The following is a 25,544-nucleotide window of genomic DNA, read 5'->3' on the forward strand; positions in this document are numbered from 1 at the left end:
ACTTTAGCTAATTTGTGTCTGGATTTCTAAAATGTATATTTGCTGCAGTCAAATAATATTCAAATTAATGTAGAATCTGTTTGACGTAAAAACACAAAAATAACTGAGAAATGTTCTGTTGTAAAGCCTTGTTGCTGAAGTGTGCCGTACCAGTAAACTTGACTTGACTGACTTGATTTGACACAAACAACGGGTTGATGGTAAGGTTGAGATTGATGCATTTCGAGGGCACACACATCCTTGCAAACGGAGAAGGAACTGGTCTATCGTCTTTGGCTTAATCTGAATAAACCCTTTTGATTTGTCTCAAAAACGATTTCTTATCTCATCAACTCAACAGAATTAATCCCTAATGTCTGCACATGCTGCAAATCCCCGACTAAAACACCAAACAGATTGTGTGTTTTTGTCACATTTTATGCCATTCAATCATTGTCCAAATCACATACACAGAGAGACAGGGGATTACATAAAAGTTTGATGATTCATCCACCGCATTCTACATGAATCAGTCTCAGGGGAGCAAAAGTGTAACGACGGATACAAATCAGCGTTCAGACGACATGCTGCCCGGAGTGTGTGGTCAAGACCCAGGCTAACGGCAAGCAATTACAGCAATGATCAGCTGATGACAGGTTGACGGTCACTCATCGTGATTAGGGTTTGCCCTCCATATAACAAGTGTAATGTACAGGTCTTTAATATTTATCATCCATAACCCACAGAGAGTAATGGAGACTCCTGTGTTTTCTGTGAAATGTTATGGAAGCGACTACAATAATTTGTAGCGTAACACTATATTACCAACACGTTGGTTGGATTCAGGCTCACAACAATGAAATAAATGAGGTCAACACACCTGATCATGCCGAGTATCACACAAATCTCCTGTTACAAGAAGCCGCTCACAAATGTTTTTTTTTTTTTATTTCAGTTATACAGTGTCATTTTATTAAAACCCCCCCAGCTGTATTGCAATAAAATGTGGCAGCAGAATTTAGTTATCTTTAATAATTTAGGGGATCACATAACTTTCTTTTTTTTTTTTTATTTATCCAAAAGTTCTGTTTTGTGCAGTATACAAGGCACTTCTAACAAGTTCAACAACAAAAGTGTGGGGGGTAAAACTGGAGGATAGAGGCGATGCTCTCAGCATGATTATCCCTTGTACTTAATTATCACGCAGCTGGTGCAAACACTTAACCACAGTGGGGAAAGTGTTGATTTAATTCCAGGGAAATCAGCATCAACACTCATAATAGGTTCCCGACAAGCCATCGCCGAGAAGGATGAAAGCGCCATGTGCCAATTCAGGCTCAACTTTCTTCTTTTTCAGGTGAGCACTCAACAGGAGGATTCTTTCCTAATTTGCATCTCTCAGTCTGGTGAAACCAAGCAGAGAGAGGGGTTACATGAGCCACGCTCTCACTGCTGTTTGGCTCTTTACATCTGTTGGGAAGGCTTAGCAAACAATGATTCACTGCTATACATCATAATATTTATATGATTGGTAGGCTTTTCAGAGTGCAGAAGTGGTAAAACATTGCAAAACAATTATAATCTCTGCATGCCCTCCCTCACATGAATTTTTAGAAAAATATTTGGGAAAAGGTTACCATGCACATGGGGATCTTTTTCATGTATATTTTAGACAATTAAAAATATATGTTGAATTGTTTCACCTGCAAAGTTAGCTGAAACAGCAGAATAGCCCAATATGATGAATCACATAGCAACAATCTTAATAACTTTGCATAAAATTGTTAAATATCCTTCAAAGTTCGGAAGGTCTTCTTATCAAACCTTCAGTTTCATAAAAAAAAAATCTCCAAAAAGTTTCAGTGAAGAACTCTCAATATAACGTCAAACTAGAACAAATCAAAAAAATCAAGCGACACAGAGAAAGAGCTCTGATGACAGAAGAAGTTTGTGCAAGTAGGTTTTAATCTGCCAACGAGGTCCCTGAGAGAAACGTTCAGTCTGGAACCGAGTATCTGCATCTTTTATCTGGAACAAATGAATGTGACCTTTTGTAAAATGACTTCACATTCATGAGCAAATTATAAAGGCCACCTTTCAGACACTAGTCACCCAAAACATCTACTTCATGCCTATTTCAGGTTGGTCAGTCGTTGTCTTATAAGGTCATAACTTTGTAAACTTTCACCCCCTTCGATGATTATGTAAATTCCTATAATTGATTCCTTCGATCCATGTCCTTCTGAATTGTGGTATATTTTACCTTTACTTTGGAGTAAAGACAAAATGACTTGCTACCTACTGGAATAGATGCAGTTTTGCTGCAATCTAGCCACATCTTGGAGACTTTAGTGTGGTTTTCTTTCTGTGTCAAGGACACCTTAGCATGAAAAAATGATGTATGTATAATCTAATCTTCATTCTCTTCCACACTCTCATTCTCCTTGCACTTTTTTCTGTGTAGAATTTAAAATTTGATCTCATGACGTTTGTCACGGCTTCCCGTCTCTGCAGCAGTTTGTCAAAACAAAAGTGATTTGGTAATATGGAGACGGAATGAAAAGTAATAAGAAGAAAATGCCAGTTCCTTGTCACTTTCTGATTTTCTGCAACGCAGCATTGGATGCTTCGCTGAGGAATGAAGGTCATCCAGACTTAAAACCCATTCAGGTAAACACAATTCTCCGAACGCCTTAAATGAGAGCGAGTGTGCGTCTGTCAGTGGAGGAGTGGGATGGGGGTGGCTGGATGAGAGGACAAGGACTTTCAAGATCTGTCAAAACTCAAGAGAATATACATGGATTCAAATCAGAGTTATATTCATGTTGTGTAGGTGTCGTGCTGTAGGAATCGGCCGTCATCAGTGCTCAATAGTCACCATAAAGTTTCATTTAAATGAGCTCCTTCTTCTGCGTGTAGATTGGCCAGACCCTACAAAGAAGTGTGGAGAAACTCATTGATTATAGGTCACCCATAATGACGGACCACAAGAATAGATGTCATCTCGTCTTCCAGACGTAGTGAAGTGCAATTTCTTTGCCGTCAGATCTTAGCTTGATAAAAATATTTAGGGAGTTTTAGGATTTGAAGAGGTAAAACTCTGAAGTCAAAGCAGGAAAAAAAAAGCTCATTAAGCAGGCAAGGACACAGTTTGATACCAATTAAAGTGGCAAAAGGCAACCAATTTGCAGAAGGAAAAAAAATGAATCTTTATAAAGTTATTTAAAAAAAATCAACAAAAAAAACTTTTTGGAAAAATTAATAAAGGGAATGTTTTGGTAGCTGTGTAGTTGCGACAGTTTGTCTATGCATTCAAATTACTTGTTCTGCAACTTCTACATTTTATTTAGGGGTAGCAAAATAAATGTCTACATACTTTAGCGAACCACTGCATGTGGATAAAGATGCTAAAACGAAGCAACGTGTATGAAGTGAAAGAATCAGAAACACTTCATTTTGATTTCTGTTTTTCTCCGTCTCATCACTCATCTTTTATTCTGCGTTCTGAAAACAAGCACTGACAAAGAATCGATACTACAGTTTAATGAGGAAGCAGAAAGTGAATATCTATATAAATCTATGTAATTATGACAAAGATTTGTAGTCTTAAAGCCATTGATGCAGCCTGATTTAGTAGAGGATTTGCATTCCCTGTTTATTTATTATTTAGAATTGAGTTTCAAAAATCATTTGCAACTCATCACTGAAGAACGCCATACAGTTAATACTGTCCAGCGGCCGCCGATAGAGTCTCAAGTTCAACCAGAAACGATCTGTATCTGCCGTCCGTGTAGGGTGACGTGTTTTTAATAATCAATGTCAGGCTCTGGGAGGAAGCAGCTTTGCCGTATGCCGATTTCCTCGGGCCTCGGCGCAGAGAGTTCGGTTATCGGAGGAGAGCAAACAGTACAGCCAGAGCCAAAGGAGATAAATCAACAAAGATGTGGAGTAGTGAATGAGGGAAGTTGGAGAGAGCCTGCAGACACTGAGAAGGACAGACGGTACAAAAGTGAGAGACGGAAGCAAGCAAAGGAATACGGAGGGGCGAGTAAACAGTGAGCCTGGCAAAACTCTTCCAAACTCGATCCTCTGCATTTATTCTGTGGCTTCACCTGGAGCTCAAATTTGTGATGCAAACAAGTCTCAAGAAATCTCAACCAATAAATCTTTCGACTTACTTCGCTATTTTAACGTCAACCAAATTAATTAAATGTTAAACACAAAGCTATTCTAAAATGCTCTACAGGCAGTAACATATTGTTAAAGTTGATAAATCCAACATTTCTGATCTTAAATCCAACAGCCCCCAGAAGACGAGTGCAGGAATATGAGCAGGTTTGGTGGAGTAAATTACGTGATAGAAGTGTCTGCAGAAATGCTATAAATTCTTTGGACTGCCAGTGCAAATCCAAGAGCAGATGCAGTAAAAATAAAAAAAACTACAGGAGCTGGTATTTACAGAGCTTCAGGGTGGACATTGAAAATGCCGTCTGCATTCCTGCCATTACCATGCAAGAAAAGTGAAAAGTATATCATTCAGATTTTATGAAAATTATTTCTTTTATGGAATGAAGAGGTTTATTTTTCGCCTCCCCTTTCTAAATAAAAGAAAGGCAATTTTTTTACCCTCAAGTTTCATACCACCAATAAGAGCCACCTGTACAAGTTTGTCAAAAAAATTCCCTATGTTTTCCCTCCCTATTTACTTAATTATTGCCTGAAAATTCAATGCTCTACAAACAACCCATGAGAGCTTCAAGTAGTTAAATAAATTTTAGATGAATTAGTTAAGAAAATAATGTTAAGATTCAAGTCCCCTGTGGAGTCAGACACTTCAAATAATCGGCATGCTGACAAAGTTGATTGGCGACAGAGTGTCTGCACTGCCTGGCATGAGATTAACGCAGATTGTTGCATAATTGTTAAATTTGCAAAATATTTACTGAGAAATTGATCTTATGGTCGGTATTTGTGGCATCTCCTGCCACAGACTCTTTTTATTCAAAAAAGAATATATTTTATAAACTAGGACACTTGGCTTGGTTGCTTAAAAGGATTTGAAAATATATTGAAAATCTACATTTTAAAAGTGGGCTCCTTTTTGAGAGTAGCTTACTCTGTGGGAATTCAAGTGCTTTTAGGGACCCCTGCTGGTTTTACGGCCCGGAGCAGCAGTTTAGTTCACTTATGCCTTAGGCGAGTTCTGCAGATATGAACTAAGGTGATGGGGTATTAGTCTTTAAATCCTGAAGACGTCAGGAAGCTGAAAACTTGGTGAAAGACTGCGAGGACAAACAGTTCAAGCATAACATGCTTAACCAGTAAAGAAAGTTTTAACTTTTGTTAACTTGTTTCTTTCATTTTAAAGATCAGATTGATAAAATAATAATAATAATAATAATAATAATAATAATGCAAATAAACATAACTCCAACAGAGGGAAAATATTAACATGGCATAGTTAACAAAATAAACACTTTTAAGACAAAATATTCAGATGACTAATTTTGTATCAATAAGCCTCGGTTTGTTCCTGTGGACCTATAAATAGCTTGGATAACTGGAGGTTGTCCAAAACCCCAGAGTTAAAGGAAATTATGAAAATCTGTGGAAAGAGATTTCACCCTTGATTCTCAGAAACAAAGAACTATTTTTAGTTACCTCAACTTAGAGATCCAGTTTATTACTAAAGATAACTTACAGACATTTAAGACTGAAACATTAAATTCAGAAGCATGAATGGGGTAATAAAGAGCTGTGAAAGGGGTGAATAAAAAAATAGAACTCAATTTTCTCCTACTAATGACAACCTGACATGATTAATGTTGGTTTAAGTGTTATCTTTGGAGTTTCCTGAACTCCTGCTTGAGAATCACATTTATGCTCAACAACATTGGAGCGGACTGGGGTTGAATTTGACAAATTGCAAATTGTAAGATATGAATGAGTTGTAAGCAACCGGGTAATATAATATTCATGTTGAAACTGGGACAAAGTTAGTGTTTATGTGGCAAACTGTGAAAAATAAAGCACTACTTTTCATAAAATCTGTTTTGCTTTGTTTTTTAGCCACAGTCTATGAATAATCATAAAACTGAATCTGTTCATTCAAGTGAGTCAACATTTGCTGGAAATAAGTTAAATGGAAAGAAATGAGGAAATCCCAGAATTCTTGGATCTGTTCGCATAAGGAAGAAACATTCAGTTTTTCCATATTTGATAAGTGCTAAAAACGCCCAATATTATCCTCATGAGACGCCGACAGGTTAGAGCTGTTTGTGAATGTACCTCAAGTGTTTTGAAGTAAATAATTGGTCTTTCACCCTGGGATTTTTAAGATGTCAATATATCTTTTGAATCCCCTGCCAAAGACGCTTGCTTGTGTGTTTTTAACAGCCAGCATTTGTTTCCATATGAGACTGTGGCTAGCTCACATCTTCAACAGCACTTGTGTGTACATAATCACCTCTGTCACAAATGGCACTTTTGCTTTTGGATGGCTTTTGTTCAGCCGTCGCATATTATTTACACCGGCGTGTGTGAATGTGTGCACATATTCCTTTGGTGTAGTGGGGGAACATTTCTCAAGGTTTAGTTTCTGAGTCTGTGTCCTTTTCTGAAAGACTTCTTGCTTGGACACTTTTTCACATGTTTTCCCTCTAAGCGTACGGACATTTTCAATGACTTGTTTACTCATTTCCGCAGCACTCATGTGCCCCGACTCCTACATTATGACCCATCTTCTTTTGTCTGTCTGGCTCTTTTTATGTGACTCTTCTCTTCTCCCTCAATTATGTTCCAACATGTTGACAAATTCAACACATTCCTCTGAGCCGAGTGTTGATGTGTTCGGTGCCAGCAGAAATTGCTGTCGTACCATTTGGCCCCTGAGATGATGTTATGACAGCTGTGACAAGATGACTGAACATGTGAGTGGTCTGCTGACTGTTTGGAAGTCAGTGACTGATTTACGGACAGCTGAATGACTAGTTTTCATACGGACTGATTGACTGTCTAACCTGACGGAAGGTTTGACTGGATCTAATCTGACTATTTGTCTGACAACCAGACAGAATGTCTTGTTAAAGGGTTTTGGATGGCCAGGGGCCCTTTGGCCCACCTTGACTAGAGATTTAAGTGGACCTGGCTAATTTCTGCATTAAGAGAGGCATGAAAAAGTATTTGTCATCTTACAGAATGTTGTCCTCAGACTTATTGCTTCAGATTGTATTTTAAAAACTGGATAAATACCAACACAGGCATTCAAATTATTATGTCATCGAATAGTGGAACAAAGCTAGTCAAACCAATCGGTAAATGAAAAAAATGACCCATCTTGTTAAATCATTGAAGAATGCAAGAAAAGCATTATGCCGTAATATAAATAATATCAAGGAGAGTGGAAATCAAAGTGATTTATATCAGTTTGAAAAGGTCTACAAATACATTTCTAAAGTTTCCAGACTCCACAGTAAGGGCCACTATCTGCAGACTGAACTACCAATAATATTCCAAAAAGAAACTGAAAACTCACAAAACAGCCCAGAACATCATTCAAAGGTTCTAAGGCTAAAATTACAGCTAACTAAACAGATCAGCTAAGGCTTATCTCACATTTTTTATCATAAGGATATTTTTTTATCCCTATGATGTGGGATAAAATAGACTGTTAGGAAAAATAATCAGGAGAAAAAGTTACACTAGAAGGTGTCCATTCAGTTGCACCTGGCACAAAACATTTAGCATTATGATTTGGGCTATAGCATCTTTGCTGCTTCAGAACCAAAACAACTTACAGTAGCTGATTGAACTGTGGATATGGAAGGAGAATGTCCGGCCATCAGTCTGTAAGGTTAACTCTTTATGACCTAAGTTTCAAATCTCCGCCTGGATATTTTTGCTTATTATAATTGTATGCAGTTCTTTAAATGTCCTGTGAGTAAATAGATTTGCCCATTTATCCATAAAAACTGGAACTTTCAACATCTAGTAAGTTATTTTCACAATTTACCATCTATTAAAAGAGTACTCCCTGCTACGGCAGCGAGGTTGAAATTACCGTAATAAGCCGATATTAGCTAGAAAGCACAATGTCTCCCCCTTCAGAAATCATTGAAAATTTTCAGATAGCGCAAAGTCTGGCAGAATTACAGCACTGCAAATTTGGCTAGATCGTCGGCGCTCCTTTCGGTCTGGAAGGGTTACGCTCTTCCAGATATAATATTAGGAAGTACGCCAGCAAGTTCACATCTGAATTGCTACAAAAGACTCAGGAGAAGTCCAGTGGCCAGTTTTCCACAGGCCATACTGGGCACACAGCATATGTGGAAAAAAGTATTCCAGTCAGATGAAACCAAAACGGAACATTTTGGTCTACATGCCAAATTCTGTGACAGAAAAACTAATGCACAAAGGTATGAACACCTTTCAAAGTATCACTGAGCAATTCAGCAGCAAGAGAGACATTAAAATCCTGCTTTCCAGACTGGAACTTAGACGATCCATACATGCTGCTCCATCACACACACTTTGTGGCTGTTTCTAAAATTACAAACACACCCAGACGTACATTTGTTATCCAAACTTGCATAAGCAAGAGTCGAGCAGTGCTGTAAGCTGTGTTGTTCTACGTTAGCTGTCTGCATATATGTTTTCTGCTCCAACAATATCATATCTCTTAACCGCTGTTAGTATCCTAATTTTGAGCAACACTTTTTATTGCCGGCATAATGTTTGGTTTTGTAATAAAAACATGACAGGAGCACTTTCTCATTTGAAGCAGCAGCACTTGTACAGTGGCACGTACGCAACGCAAACACACTAATGTTTCACCTCCTGAATTGGTCCTAACAAATGAGTGCAGATAAGGCCGTTTAGGTGTAAGTGCGGTACTTCATCACTTTTCTGCAGCAATAATTATTGGACTCCTGGTTTTTTTTTTGTTTTGTTGTTTTTTTCGCTCATTCCCACTCGACGCCGAGCGCCTGGTTGGCTGAATTATGCATGTTTGTTTGTTGCTTTCATTACACAAGCAGATGTCTCAGCTGGAATAATGGGAGATTTTAGAGTGTTATTATGTTATTTCTCTCTCTCTTCATGCTCTTTTGGTGGAGAGATGATGAGCACTTTGGGCCTCTCAGCTCACTGAACAAAATCTTCCTTCTCCGCTGCATGCACTTCCATTGTTGTTCAAAAAGCCACCAAGCAGTAGTTAGAGGGTCAGGGGTTGTTGGGTTTGCTGCTGTGCTTCCAAAGCGAATGTAGTCAGAGTTTTTGTTGCTTAGCTTCTATTCTTTTTGCCATGTAATCTGCGAACACTCAAAAGGAAGTTTGTTTTCATCCAGACTATAATTTCCTTCCCTGTGAGTTCCTTCTTTTACTCTCATAGCGCACAGCTTCACAATATTATGAATCATTACTTCCTGTCACCTGCAGGCTTCAAAAGGGAAACCACTTACTTATTCACCCACATATGAAAAGTAGTACCCTTCTCCATTTACAGCAGCAAAAGTAACCTGACAGACTGTGTTAGTCTTTATAAGGGAACAGCAGTGGAAACTACACACTAATGGTTTCTGACAAAAGCAATTTATATAATTTGCCCCAACCTCTGTCTTTCCTCTAAGTTTTTTCTTATTAACTTTCCTAAATCAATATCCTACTGATGCCATGTGTCTAGTAAAAAATAAGGATGTTAGCATGGTTTTTGAAATGGCTGAAGAACTCAGCAACTAAGGCTTGTATTTTTTCAAAAAGGGTGCAAAATATTAGCTGTGTTGTTGTTAGAAAAGGGGAAAAAAATACAACTTGAAATTACTGTTTAGTAGTGAAGCACAGCTAGCTATGACAAACAGAAAAGTTCATACAATCCATGAACCACTGTTTTAAAAGGCTTCGGATTTCCATTGTTTGTGCTTTTGCAATCATTTTGGCAGATTGTTATGAGTATTTTTTGGTAGATTTCAAGATTAGTAATGCCAAAAATCCTTTTTAAATAATGATTAAGTCAAACTGCCACTTGTCGTCCTTGTTTACTCACACACTGGCATTTGCTAGCTGCTACAGGAAGCTGGAAAAGTAGAACTTAAAACTCCACTATATAGCTATTTCAGCATTTATTGTTGGTATGTATGTTCAATTGCTTTGAATACAGTTAGGATCAACCCTAACCCCTCTGTTTAACAATTTTCTTAATGTTGCTTTACTAAATAAAACAGCTAAATCGTACTAGATTGCTCCTGCTTATGTTCAAGTACTGTCAGCCCTTGTAGCTACAGGAAAAAGACATTTTACAATCCTCATGATGAATGTCCTTAGTTTGTGGGAATGTGTATAAAATTTTTTTTTTTTTTTTTTTTGCAATCTGATCAGCATTTAGGCAGATAGTTGGGTTCAATAATCCTGCTAAGTATGCTGCTTAAATATCCACAACAGGTGAAACCAAATCTGAACTCTATTTCAAACATTTTGAAAGTTATGTGATTGTAAAAGATCCATTTATTTCCTTGGCATGACACAAGCATGTTGGCAGATAATTAAGAGCAGTCTAATTTTAATGTCGCTATGATAAAAATTATCCCAGCAAAGTCATATTGTGCCAGTTTTCATCTGAAGGAACTATTACTAGGATTTGTATCTGGTAATGTAACAGTGAGATAGTTTTGTGTAAGAAATATTTGTTGTGTGTAATTTCAGTGCCAAAAATGCCCAAAGGACTTTGGAATAGGAGTCTTTTAACATGGCCTTGCTTGTGGCTTATCTTACAAGCAAATCATATTTATGCAGAGTGCCCTTGTGAAATTTCTTCATAATTCAGTTTTCTCAAAAAAAAAAAAAAAAAAAAAAACTCTTCCTATAACATGTTTGTGTTATTTTTGAGCTTCATCTCATGTACGATGACCTGGGGCAAAAGAAAAATAACCAATGCAATTCACTTTATCTTCACGGCCTTCAGAAAGGTCCACGAAAATGTGTGTTTAGCCTCATGATTAGCAACGTTATGCAGCAACTAATCATGTAAACATGCTCAGCGTTCACCTTTGGCTATACCTGTGCCAACACAGGTTGGAAGTGTAATGTTACACTTTCATGAAAGCCTCACACAGACACCAAATAAAAATAACATTTTACATCCACGTTCAGCCTTGCATCAAAATGTACAGTACATGAAGCATACACAAAGTTTCTGAATTTTAAACAAAAGCAATGTTTTTATTTCACATATTTTATTATTTGGGTCAACTAACCTTTCTAGGTTCTACCCCAACTTTGTCAGTTGTCTGCACACAGATTTTGGCTCTCAACAGTCTTCATGTCCCTGTTAAAGTGTCAGATTGTTGTGATTTGAGAAAATGGAACAATAATAATAAATCCATCTTTAATTCAACTAATGAACAGCTAATGTTCTGGAAGGGGAAAAATCTGCTAAAAAAATAAAAAATCTGAATTTGGATCCTTCATTTAAAATCCAACTCTGCACAATGATATCAACAACTTTGTAGCCACTTTTCAAAGGTATAAGTCAGTGCTGCTACATCTACCATGGCATTGTAAAACGACCATCAATAGGTAGAAACAACAGGGGCATGACAAAGCCTCAATCTCTCTCCAGAACAAATAAAACATCAAGAAAGAGACTTATCAAAGATGCTCCCAAGAGGCTGCCTGCAGCACTGAGCTGCATGAATTTCTGGTTAACTTTTAATATGTGTAACATTTGACAACAATCTTTTGTATTCTCCATGCACCTATACTTGGGCATAGAGATGCAAGACATCTTTTCCATCCAAAAGAGAATCTTATGAAATCTTGTTGGGGATAAAATGTCATGGTCTAAATAAAACAAAACTGAACTTTAGGCCACAATTCTACAATGCAATTTGGGCACAAATGAGCATTTTCCAAAGAACACCATACCGAGATTGAAATATAGTGGCGGCAGAATCATGATTGACAATAAAACACACAAGTTTCTTTGATGTAGAGGTGCATAAATGGTTACAGTTTTGGACAAAAACATTATAATCTGTCAGATAACTGGAGATGACGAGGGATTTTATTTATCAGCATCCCAGTTAGTCAAAGGTTAAACCTAAATAGCCTTATATACAGAAAAAGTCTGAAAATGGTTTATTAGGATTTATTTTTGTCTCAAAAACTGACATTTTGCAACCCCGAGAAAGGAGATGCAGGTGTACAAAAAATAGATGGAACCATTGTTTGAGTCTTATCTTGCTTCAAACACTCTCTTGCCTGTAGCCTTACATTTCCCTTCTTAAAGCTGCTTATATTATCACTCTTTCGCTTTCACAGGTCATCAGTATTTATCTTGATATAGAGTGCGCCTTGAGGTGAAGGAAACCACAGCTAACCTCACAGTTGTTACGCAGGTAGGCGTTACTACAAAAATTAAAACAGTTATGGCTGTCACAATTAGCACCAGTTAACACTGGTAACAGCGACAAACACCACACAGCAAAGTGTTTACCAAGAAGCTAACATGGCTTTGCTACTTTTGCATCTGTGTGTGTATAACACTTTTTTTTTCTACTCTTATCAAGTTATCCTCAGAGCATGACTCATGTCTCTAACCCACATTCACTTTGCTTTCTTTAGTCTCTGCGTTCATAAATTTTGACATTTAAAGAATGAACAATAATGCCGATTTTTCATGATGATTTCTAGCATATTTTGTGCTCATTTTTAATATTCAGCTTTTCAAAATGTCAAATTTAAGAAGGCTTTTTAGTTTCACTTATTGAGCTCATCTTTTCTGGTCTGCCCAACTAGCTGTCTCATTGTTTACAATGAAACGTTAAAAGTATACACTTGGCAGAATCACTTTCTCCAAAGATCTACCCTATGAAAGTGTGTGAGATTAGTGAAAGTGCGGGTCGCTAGACCCACAAAAAATAATCCTCATTGGAAGCCGATACTCTTGAGGATAATGAAACCGCTGGATCAACAAACGACTGACAGACTACCAAAGTAACTGCATCTGTCGTTTGTGAACATAAAGTCAGACAATTGTATTTTTACTTCTTTCAGCACAAAACATCTGCTAACACTGACAGATCACAGTATTAAGCTAAATCAGCCTTTCCTCTCCTAAATCTCCGTCTTGCATGGTTATTCCACAATATTTCGCTGTAATGTATTGGTAGTAGTTGGCTTTTCTTCCAACCAATAAATCCTGCATTAGCTAGAAGTAGCTAAGTTACACGTTATGAGAAAATTAACTATGGATGTAATGAGAGTTTGACAAAGTATGCTATTGTGGTGAAGCATTTGATGCAATTGTTCAGAGAAACGTGAGTAATGAAGCGCAACTGCAAACCTCAGCGAAACGTGCTGTTCAGAAACAGCTTAGAAGGTGGTACACTTACCTAAAAGGTGCCAGAAATTTTCAACTGGAATGAATTACAAGTTTATACTTTCCATAGAGTCCTTTTAAATCCCAGTGTATCTAAGAAGCTGCTATCAGACAACATTCCTCCTGAGTTTCTTCTTATCATTATTGAACAAGCGACTGCCTTATGAACTCATGCTGGCTCTGGAAAATTTGTTTTGCCTTTTTTTCCCTGGGTTGGCTGTTGTGTTACGTGTTAAAGTCAGAGTTCAGCCTTCTGGACGCATCGTTTTCACTCTTCGGCTATTTGAATTGTTAGCTGCCTTGTGCTTTGTTTCTTTCAGCACCTAGAAGGATGTTGCACATAAATAAAGAACTATAAAGACCAATTAACGTTATGTTTACGTCATTAATCAAACTATACATATCCATAGATAGAAACAGATCTCTGTTATATATAGTTATCTACATCTATAAATATACATGAAGAAGTGAAACATTAAGCCTCACAATAATTTAGTATGTATTACCTAAACTAGAGAGGTAAAACATCTTATTTGAGGCCAGTGTAGTGTTTTAAGCTTGATTACAGTAAGTCCAATTTGCACCAGAATGTGAAGTTTCATTGATTTGCTCAAATTTATGAAATTTATTAAAAACCTTGCAAGTGAATTTTAACTCTAACGAATAAATGTCATCGACAACAAACCATTCCAGCTTTTTGGGGAGGAATAATTGTTGCACAGTGAAAGCCTGCAATCAGATTTTATGCAATGCAACTTCAACATGAGATCAATGAAAAAATGTGAGCAAGCATATCTTAAAATCCAGCACTTTGCAAACTTGGTGAGAGGGTAAAAATGCAAGCAGGGTTTACGCAGCGGGACCCGGACACAGTCCGACTTTCTGTTCTTCTCGTCTGGGCCATGAACTTTTTGCTCTTTCACTACTTTCAAAACTACTATAGTCCCTGTTGGTCCTTAATGAGACATGGAGTCGGCAACAGCTATATATCACACACATAACACACATAACACACATATATCTGTCCAAGTAGTAACACGGCATAGATGCACAGTATAAACAAAGGCTTACATACATGGAGAGGCAACGCAAAAGCATGCTGGATTGCTGTAAACATATTGGTGCACACACTTATGATGTAGAAAGCTTCTTTGGAGGCAAGATTAATGAAGCCGCAAACAAGGCCACAGTGAGCCAAAGTCGCCTCCAGCTCTTCTGCCTCACCCAGAGATCCAGACATAGATTCTCTCCTCTCTGTTTTTTTCTCGGTTTTGTATTTACATTTATATACAGTTGGGCTCATTTGACTCCGTTCCAGTATCTTCTTCAGAAACACATTTTATTTCAAAACTGATGAAATAAAGTCATGTAAAGCCTTAATTTTGTTGACCGGTATCTGTTCAGTCATGACTAACAGTAAAACCTCAGAGTGATTTTATGTTAGTTCTTTCAACCAACCCCAGCATTGATCAGTCTAGTAAGAAACAGACCGTTGGAGGAAATGATTGATATATTTAGCACAACTGCGAGACATCTTTTCCAGAGTTCAATATTTTCCATATTGTCGCTTTTGTATTTCCGAGAGTATGATTTTTAAATTATTTATGTTAATGCGTGCGGCTCTAATGGAAGTTCCCATCTTACACCTGCCTTTTTCTCTCTGTAGCACAGTGCCATCTGCTGAGGAAGCAAGGTAACTACATTCATTCACAAAAGGGTGAAAAGCATCTGCACAAAGCAAACCAGCTCAGTCCTGTTGAGAGGAGGAATGTTTTGCTCAGACCTTTGTGTGAGCACGTTGACAAGTAGTTTTCTCACACTTTTGTTGCTTTGGGAGCAAGTGTTCGTGGCACATTTAGCTGATTTCCAATAAATTGCACATAAATGACTTCTGTAAGCACTTTCCTCATCTTCGTGGAGGCTCAGGTCTCAATTTCAGAAAGCTTAATCAACAATTGACTTTGGTGAATATAGATTTGATGGTGGATATAGTGGTAAACATCGGAACAAAATATATATATATATTAAAAAAAAAAAGTTCAACACCAAGAAGGATGTGACATGCAAGTTGCCCAACAACTCAGTCCAGCTTGAAGCAATTGACTTACCGGTAAGTGAAAACACAGGATATTTATTTTTAGGCCAGTTGCAATTGTCTAGTGATGATGAATTAACTTGAATTTACAACAATAATTTAGAATCCACATTTTAACTTGTATAAATTAGTTTATCGCCATTATCAGTTATTTTTGTTGCTTTAACTAAATATTGGCTTGATGATCAGAAAGAAATATGTCTGGCAATCGATCAACTTGGAATCTTATTATGAACCGTTCCAAAATGTGTTGACTTATCATGCTGCAGTGTAATCCACTGCCGCAGCAGGAAAAAGATGTATAAAAAAAGAGCTCCATGTGTGGGAAATGTTGCTTTTGTGACTTGTGGTGCAGCTGTAGAAAATGTCAATACTGCAAAAAAATAATAAAAAAGAAGAAATTCATGTGGGAAAATCAGCAGGTGAGTGCTGACTGAGTGAGAGGGAAAAAAGAAAAACCACAGGCACTGCTGACTTTTCACTATGCATATCTCTATACTTTGAAAAGAATCTATTTTGCAAACTATACAGTTCTGTTTCTCAGGGTGCTAACAAAAGGAAGCTAGAGCTTGGACAGCCTGGTCAACAAATAAAGCAATATCAGAACAATTTTCAGTCTGAAAAATATTCTACAAATTTTGTTTTAAAAAGTTGTGTAATTTTTTTTTACACAGAAAACATGACCAAAATTAAAGTAAAAAAAATATTCAGTTGGCTTTTTTTTTGTTGTTGTTTTTAAGCAAATAAACTTTGTAAATTTCTAGGATGGTTTTCTGAGCAATTCTTCAGCACAGCATCATCCCACTGTCGGAGTAAAAGTTCTCTGACAGAATATTCACAAATATGTTAGATTAGGAAATTTGAACCCGTTTCACTTGTGGATAAACGATCCACTGTCGAAAAAGGATCTTTAAATCTTTTGGAAATTGCTCTTAGATATGCAAATTGATAAACGGCAGTGATTGTGCGATTGTCTTTTAAAGAGATGGCCAGCATACACCTGCAAACTTTCAAAACCTTTATTTGCAACAATATTCATCTCAATCTTACTTATACCATTACCACTGTACATTTGACAGTTCAAAAAGAGGCTTCGTAAGAGTATTATAAAGTCATGGCAATTTCGTCTTTGAACTATTTTACACCTTTGATGTTTTGGCTGCTCTGCGTCTGCTTTTTCTGGATCAAAAAAGGAGATTTTTGCCACAGGTTGCTTTGCATCTACTTTAACTGATTTCAAGTTATTCTCTAAACCAGGGGTGTCATAACCATTTTCACTTTGGGCCATATCAAGATCACAAATGTTCTCAAAGGGCTAGTAACAGCAGATTGTATTGATTAAGCTACTCATTCAATAACTATTAAAATATTAATAAATAGCTGTGTCTGCATTCTATGAGGACTTCTTAAAATTAAATAACATCTTTTCACATTGATGTAATTTAGCAATGAACAGATAAAAACAACAATGATTTGATTGCTAAAACCCAAATGTAATCTTGAAAGCTCTATTGATACGGCCCACTAGAGTCGAGAGGCCACATAAAAACTTATGGTGGACCCGGTTTGGCTCTCGGGCTTCGAGTTTGACACCTGCTCTAAACTAGTCAACATTTGCTGAAAGAAAATAAGTAATTATGCAAGTCCCACAAAAAATTTGTTGGGGTGAAGGGAGTTCTCTCGGTATTGGGTCGTCCCTGTAAAACACCGAATTCAGTTTTTTTCAATCACTTTCATGGCCAGGGGTATTTAAATTCCAGCAGCTAGCCATGCAGTTTGCTTCTACAAACATTTGAGAAAGAATGGGTTGCTCTTCAGAGCTCAGTATAGTCCAATGTGCTACCGCTACAATGCACCACTTGTGCAATCGGACTAGAAATCTCCTTGCTACTCGGATGGTACCGAGTGGGATTAATTGGGAACAACAACAACTCAGCTATGAAGCACAGAGTAAAATAAGCAGATGCTGAGGTGCATGGAGGTCACCAGATCCAAGCCTTACGCCTACAACTGCAAACAGCAACACCACCACTGAGCTCCAGAGTTGGAGAAATGTGTTCTCTAGAGTGTCGAATTATACCTCTGTGTCTGGTAATCCTGTTGACCAGTCTGGATTTGGCAGTTGCCAAGACTGAAATGTACTTGACTGACTGCAGGATGTTAAGTGTTTTGTTTTGTAAACAGTTTGGAACTGTCTTGTAGTTCAAGTGAAAGTAACTCTGCATACCAAAACGTCTCTAGACAATTTCATAACCTCAACTTCGTGGGAACAGTTTGTGGTTCAAACGAGTGATAACTTTTGAAGATATAGTGCGTTTCATAAGTCATCTGGATTTAAAAAGAGATTGGAACCACAATCAATTGTAACGGGTATGTATGGATAAAATCTTCAGAAAATAACCCACAATTAAATTAAATGTCTAAATATTTTCTGATTACCTATAAATACCTAATTAATCAAAATACTTAATTTCCAAAAGAAAAAGTGATACGCCATGGTCTAGTACATGACTGTCAAAGGACAGTACTTCATGTTGGGGTAAAATCTGCATTAGCTGGGCATGAAGAAGGGGAACAAATTGATGAAAGGACGTATTCAACTGGATCTCAGGTAGGTGCCATAAAATGGCTTGTACTTATTATGAAAAGATTCTGAAAGACATGTTTTAGGTGCTGGTGCTACAAAGATACATTCATTAAGTTATTCTGCTAAAGCGGCATATGAATTAACTGGTTCATTAAATGCAAGGTTTATAGTCTTTATGAGAACCAGTGATCCTCAAACATCCAATCAGGTTAGGTAGTAATGAGAAAAGAGTATATATTGTAATTGTGTCTCCTGTCAGGGCCGTTCAAAGCAATCATACAACAGAAATCCAGCTAATATTGTGATTTCTATTAAGCAATTAATATCTGGCAGCAGCGTCGCGATGTGGACACGTTTAGTTTTGCTGCAGAATGTCATTGTGAGTTGAATCGTCTGCATGTTAATGACTCTTAGAGCTTTTATGTAGGACTCTTCAAAGACATTCCTTCCTTTGAATTTTAATCTTTTTTCAGAAAATAATTTATTCATGGGTTAATAGCATCACCTTCCCACCAAGTGAGTGATAAATAATGTTCAGAATTAGATGAGATGGAGGACGAAGAGGTGCTTAATCACAGAGGTGAGAGCCAGGAGGGAGGGAGAAGTTAATGAAAGGGAAAAAAAGACTAAATGAAGATAAATTTGTGAAACATGTTGAAAATGTGTTGCAGTAATTTGTCTTCGCCCCGGATTAAGAACGGAGCATGGCTGGGCGATAATGGAACGGAGAAGATGTGATGAAATAAAAAGTAATCCGCTTCGGATACAGTAAATGGAAATAAAGGAAAATTAAAGATACAGAAAGAAAATGTAAATATAAGAGTCACGCTTCAAGATCGTCAGTAAGATCTTCTTCCTCTGAAGAACATGTTAGCTGTGCGCTGAAAGACACTAGATGGCAATATTGGATCAACAAGCTGCAGCGTGCTCAGAAACGGCTTACACCGCCTTCCAGCCTAGCAGGAACGATGCTAAGAGTTTCTTATGGTTTTCTGCTGACACCAGAGGATTTTAACATTATTCACCATAAAGAGATAGAGCTATAACAGTGACTTCAGCAAAAACCTCAAGGAGCAACAGCCCATTGTGTTACCCTGTAAGCAGAGAAACAGAAGCCCATAAAATGTGCCTTTAAACAAAGTGGATATAAAGATTTAAAAAAACAGGAAAGAAATGAATGATTTTCAATAACTTCTGTAGTATGTTAATTATAACATAATGACTATTAGTCTTTCTACCACAGTTTCACCTGAAACGACTGCTCTTCTTAGTTGTAGCTGTATGTCATGAGCCGTTTCCCACTGGTGTGAACCAAATTAAGTTGTTGCAATGGGGCAAGAGGGCTGTAAAAATCTCCAGCCAATACGAAATCATGTGGAGAATGGTTGCCTGCTAAAAAATAAATAACTTCAACAAGGTGTAAATAATTCATGGATGTCCAACACAGTACTCAACTTGAATAAAATGTAATGTTTTTCTCAATTACCCAAAGATTTGATTTACCCTGGGCTTGGTGTCAATTTTGGCCACAATATTAAAATGATTAAAAATAACTCAAACACGCATAGTCTGTCTCTATTGATGAAGTGTTTATGATTTTGATGTTGGGCATCTGTTTGGAGATTTCCAGCAGGTAAAGTTAACTGGAACAGCCTTTGAAGTTCTCCATCCGACCTGAAACGTCAGAGGAACATCATAAGCCTCAACTTTAAAATCCAAGATGGACGATTTTGACAAGTTGTTTGTGACTGAGTGTGTATAATTTATTCTGCACAGAGCACAACATAATAAATATCCATGAAATACATGAAATGTTTATGGCCCGGAGGTGTTCTTTGGGCTGTGCTTACGCCTCACTAAACTCAAGATTTTTTTTAACATGTGTGCGTCCTGACATCCTGCTGTGCACGAAAGCACTTCCTCCCTTTTTTATGTTTTGTTCACACACATGGCTTGTGCCCTTTAAAGTCCCTTTGCGTTTAAACCATTTAGTTATTCCACGCATGAGTAGGTCTGAGAGAGAAGCTCTTCTTTTTTATCTCTACCCACACACGCCAAATCGCACAGTCTCTGTGGACCACATTCACAATAGACATGATAATTACATGTGAAGTGTTGCCCTGTTCTTTTTCCAAATGATTAAAATGCTTCTGTGAGTCACAGTTGTTGCATTCAAGGTCACACACACAGCTCTATGTGAAGAGTGCAAAAAGCGCTCAACATTTACTGTGGAATTAGCTTGGCCAGAATTTTCATACAATTAAGTGGCAAAATGGTAGAAATGTAGCTCCATAAAAAAAGCATTCACACCCTTAAATATTTTTTTCCCCCTGTTCCTTCATCAAGCAAATTTTAATATGAAACAAAGATAACCTAAGTGAATACAAGGTGCCGTTTTCAAATGAGAAAAAGTAATGACGTTACTATAAACTGCCCTTTTTTATATAAAATGATTAAGAATAAACATTCTATTGTTTTGTTTTTCATTACATGCTCTGCATAGCCTGTTGGACACATTTAATCTGCAATTCAAAATGCAACACTGGAAAAATGCCTGCAAACCTCATGACTCCTACGCTGTATGTTTAACTGCACCTTCTCTTACCTTGACATTTGAACTATTAAAAATTCACCTGAGCCAAAATAAGGAATTAACTGTGCTTCTGGTGTCCCCCCAGACCCCCTTCATCACTGACAAACCAAGGTAAAAATACAGATATTATCATCATAAGCTGCTCAGGTAATCCATCATACTGACTATGGATTATCTCCACATGGTGAAACTTGGCATAGTTTGGATATTTGTGCGTTGGGAGGGGGTTCGATTCCCTGACTGGAGTTGGCTCCATTGCCTTTTTGATGTAGAAGGTCACCAGTGAGATGTCCATGTCTGTCTGCCAATATGCTGTGTTACTGATTAAGAGAATTATATTGTACAAATTCATCGTTAAACTAAAGTAACTGGGAAAAGTACCTTTTATGGTGTATAAACATGGGCGTAGGTTTGGGTAGGGACGGTAGGGACATGTCACGGGATATGAAAAAGTCCCGACCAATTTTTGCCATATTGGCTCAAAGAACGTGGATCTACGATCTTTGATTAGCAGCAACAGGCGGTGCGCGGAACGGAAGCTTCTTAGTTTGACATTTATTATGAGTCTCCGAGACCATGTCGCCACCAAAAAAGAAAAGGACAGACATTAGAAGTTATTTCGCTACGTCGGCTGTAAGTAGTGAGTGGACCCATAAGTTAGATATCTATCACGCAACGCATTTGTTGTAAAGTCCGGTGTTTAGTAAGGTCAGCACCGAATGAGAGGTAGAATAGGTCTGTTAATTATGTAATATTTTTTCACATAGGATGCTCAGACAGCAGAGCAAGGAGCAGTTTAGAACGTTTGAGAGGTGGCTGGAGCTTCAGGGCTCCAGGTGAGGTGTTAGTTCTCAGATATGAAATACTGTGAAATTATCTCTGTATGACTGTATCTGGTTGTATACACAAGATGTATGATATGGTTATGTTCGGTGCTCTTGGGCATTTCACTGTGCTGCGGGGGGGGGGTGTCAAGGTCCCCACCAAGGTCCCCACCAAAACTTAGACCGAACCTACGCCCTTGTGTATAAATGTAATTTACTCCACTGTGCAGCCTTCCAGGTCAGAAAGGGTGTGTTCTTTTACTCCACAGGAGTACGATGTATGTGGTCTTATCCTCCAGCAGTGAGTCCATTTAAAGTACTTAAAGCACTTGATAGATAATAATGCTCACTTCATTTAGTCTCGAGAGGTCTGCTGAACTATTGACTGACCGCTGGACGTACTTAATGATAGGTTGTGGCTACAGATGTCCATTTCTTGAAGTGTTTTTTTGTTTAAAGTAACCGCATTTCGTAGTTACTCTCTTCATCACACTGACCACCTGATAGAGCAACTCGGATATTATCTTTCTCTCTCTTTCACTCATTTACACAGCCTTGCACTTGCCTGTTTAGATTATGTCTTAAGTAAGAGTCAAGGTGAATGTCAATGTAACATTCTGCATCTCAGATCTGTGTGGCAGACCAATGGCTTAAGGGAATTATTACTGCCATAATTTATCAGCAAGTTATGACTTTCTTCTTCTGAAATGCTGTGTTACTTTATACAGGATGTAGAAGGACACATATTACTACATTTTAGACAGGTCTTTATGGTTTTCACCATGAAACCCAGTGTGGGTTACATTCAAAGGCTAGTTTTGATTCCGTGTCTGATATGGGAATTAAATCAGTCACTCTTCAGTTTTCAGTCACAGCTTTGCCGATCATCTGAACCTGACGCTACAAGGCAAACTCAAATAATCTATTTTTAGATAACCTTCATGGCATTCCACTGTGAGGATGAGGCAGCAAGATATTGTTACCAATATTGGTTACCATCTAAAAATGTTTCCCGTCACATTTTTAGGTTTAGTCTCTTGGATCCTATTCAGGGGTATTTCTGAAAGTCTCTCACATTAATGGTTTCAGGAAAAAGTGTGATAAGGCTATTGATTGGCTTCAGGTACAATATGACCCATCCAGTTATTGATGCTTGAAGCAGAAATCTTCACAGTCACCATCAATATTGCCTGGAGTTGAGTGGGATTAGCTCAGACAACAAATGAAGATCACTTTTGGTTAAGATTTTGCTCAAAGCCAGTCATTTTGAGGATGTGGACACAAAAGTAAGAGACAAAGTAAGGCAGTTAAAGGCCATAATATTAGAAGGTATAGTGCCTCTCAAAAAGTGTTTATAGCTCTTGAGATTTTCAGGTCTTGTCACATTACAACCAAACTTCTGGGGTTTTACAAATAGAATAATTATGAAGTGCAAGAAAAAAACATGCATGGTTTTCAAATGATCAATTTATACAAAATAAAATTTACTGCAACATTCCTAGATAAAATGAGTGTTGGACTGAAGGGAAGGGAAAACATGTCACATCTTACTTATTTTTATTGCTAATTATGCACCACTTTGTGTAAGTTTATCGAATAAAATCTCAATGAAATGCATTGTCGTTTGAAGTTGGAACATGACAAAATGCTAAAGATCGAGGGGTTCAAATGCATTTCATTAAGTTCACTCGCTGCTTTTGTTCCACCAAAAATTAACGCTGTGTACCTAAATCGTGCTCAATTTGTGTCACAGCGCCGCCTGTACGTACCGGAAAAAAAAAAAAAAAAAAAAAAAAGAAGGGGGAATGTATTTATTAGCACGTCTTGCCGGGCGTGGCACGCTCCTCTCTGCCGGAGGGGAGGAGGCAACAGCCGTAGTGTGCTCCGGGGCTGCTGGATGCTCCATGATGGATGAGGGATGACAGATCGGGGTTAGCCGCCAGGGGAGTCCATTTTCCTGCAGCGCACGGTCCTATACCAGGACAGAAAACGAAGGAAGGAAGATAAGGAGAGCGCATCAACCGCTCCCCCCTCTCTTTTTCCCTCTTGTTTCACTCTTCCTCCTCTCCAGTGCATCACAGTCTAGCGGGTTTTACATACCGGCTGCACCGCATTGACGCTGCTGCTGCTGCCGACCCAACCCAGTGAACTAACACTCAGACAGAAGCACAACTGGAAAATAAATGTTGCAGACCGTGGGCTTGGAAATGCATCATTCTGCGTTATTTGTCGACTCCCTTCCGGATCCAACAATCTCAACTCTTTGAAAGCTGACGGAGACACGGCGCTCTTGGGATATTTTTTGCAGCGGGGTTTGCAGATGCAGCTCATCATGAGGATGGACTAAAGCTGCGCTCGGTGATATAACTCCTGGATCATGCAGTTTCTGCAGGCTTGGACGTTAGTTATAATACTCGCCCATCCACATGTGTTGTTATCCCTGAAAAACAATAATGCAGAAGTTGGGAGCCAAGACGACAGTAACAGCGGCGGCTACTCTGGCAGGACTTTCCACGGTCCGCCCCGGGAGAGCCGCCAAAACAAAGCCCGAGACCGCGCGCTCTTCCCGGGATACGCTACAGGTGCGACCCTTAACTCCACTCGGCCGTGGAAGAGGGCGGCAATGGGGGAAACGAGGCGATCCGGACACGCTAAACGCGACTTCAATAGGAGCGTGACACCCGTGGAGGATCCTGGCGGGTTGTCCCACTGGGACGCGACGCGCCACCATAATAAGAGGATAAAGTTGAATGGTGCAGGGACGCCGGCAGGTGGACACTACAATGCGGCTAAGCTTTCTTCAATGGCTCGGGAAGACGGAGGAGGGGTCTCGGAGGAGGGGGACAAGCACCAGAGAGGCTCAAAGGCAGTAAAGAGGTGGAGAAACAAGCAGAACAGAAGCGCTGTGGTTATGCCTCCGTGGGAACCCGTCCCCAAACCGGTGGCTCTCACCTCCACCGACCTCCCGTTTGACCTCTTCACCAAGAGGCCAGAGTTTTTCACCTTCAGGGAGGAGAACCCGTGGGATGCCACTCCGATCACCCCTCCTGGTTCGCCGGATTTTGGAGACGAAATCAAGAACCCGTTCTACCCAGTGACGACCGAAACTTTTGGCGCTTACGCGATCACATGCGTATCCGGTGTAATTTTCCTGGTGGGCATAGCGGGCAACATCGCCATCCTGTGCATCGTGTGCCAGAACTACTACATGAAAAGCATCTCCAACTCTCTGTTGGCCAACCTGGCCGTGTGGGATTTTGTGCTCATCTTCTTCTGCCTCCCCATGGTGGTTTTCCATGAGCTCACGAAGTCATGGCTGTTGGGGGAGTTTACTTGCAGAGTGGTGCCATACGTGGAGGTAATTCTGTTTATTTGTTTTTTAAGTGGTTCTATTGAGTTAAGAGGCAATCAGTGTCCTTTGTAATTGGCATCACACTTCTAAAGTAGCAAATGAGAAATATGATCTTTCAGAATGTTCCCTCTTGCTTTGCTTTGCATGTTCATATAAGTCAAGTTTCGAAGAGGTTTCAGTTACAGAAGGCTCCAAAGATTTAAATGCTCTCCATCTACGAACTAGAGAGATGCTTCAGGTGGGCCGTTTACTGTTTTTTACAACATGTCCTTTGTGAGCTCACCTCCTCCTGTTACACCAGTGTCAAATTTAATGCCTTTTGTACAAACCAGGTACTTTCTTCCCAGAGGCCCAAACCTTATTTTTAATAGCTCCCATCATTTGAAAGGTGGGGCAAAGGTTTGAAACTCATTCATTATTGCTGAAAAGGACCCAAACATACATGAATACAGGTTTGGGAATGGATAAGAGAGGTTCAAATTTTGTTTTAGTCACAACCCTTTTTAAGTACTACCAGATCTGAAAAAGTAGTTGTACTTACAAAGTCCTGTTTAAAAATGTTTGTCAGCATAGTTGTAGTTTGAGACCCTTTCATTTACTGATGTAAAAAAGTTTGAGAACCTGTGCTCTATTAGTCAAATTTACTATATAATTTGCCATTTTGCTGTTGCTCATCATTCAATATGTACACAGTAAAAACTGCTGGGTTAAAAATAACCCAATACGTAACCCAGCGCTGGGT

The 25,544-nt window shown here is 38.6% G+C and overlaps 1 protein-coding gene across 1 annotated transcript in view; it reads left to right on the plus strand.

Moving 5' to 3' along the window:
• Nucleotides 1-23,030: 23,030 nt before the first annotated feature.
• Nucleotides 23,031-25,544, plus strand: part of gpr37b (G protein-coupled receptor 37b) — a 29,557-nt gene continuing 27,043 nt past the window's right edge. Inside the window, exon 1 of the mRNA XM_015042814.1 lies at nt 23,031-24,808. Coding sequence (XP_014898300.1) covers nt 23,828-24,808 — 981 coding nt within the window. The 5' untranslated portion in view covers nt 23,031-23,827. The remainder of the gene's footprint in view (nt 24,809-25,544) is intronic.

This window comes from Poecilia latipinna, unplaced genomic scaffold (assembly GCF_001443285.1).
Source record: "Poecilia latipinna isolate Pla-1442-1.1 unplaced genomic scaffold, P_latipinna-1.0 Scaffold603, whole genome shotgun sequence".
NCBI lineage: Eukaryota > Metazoa > Chordata > Actinopteri > Cyprinodontiformes > Poeciliidae > Poecilia > Poecilia latipinna.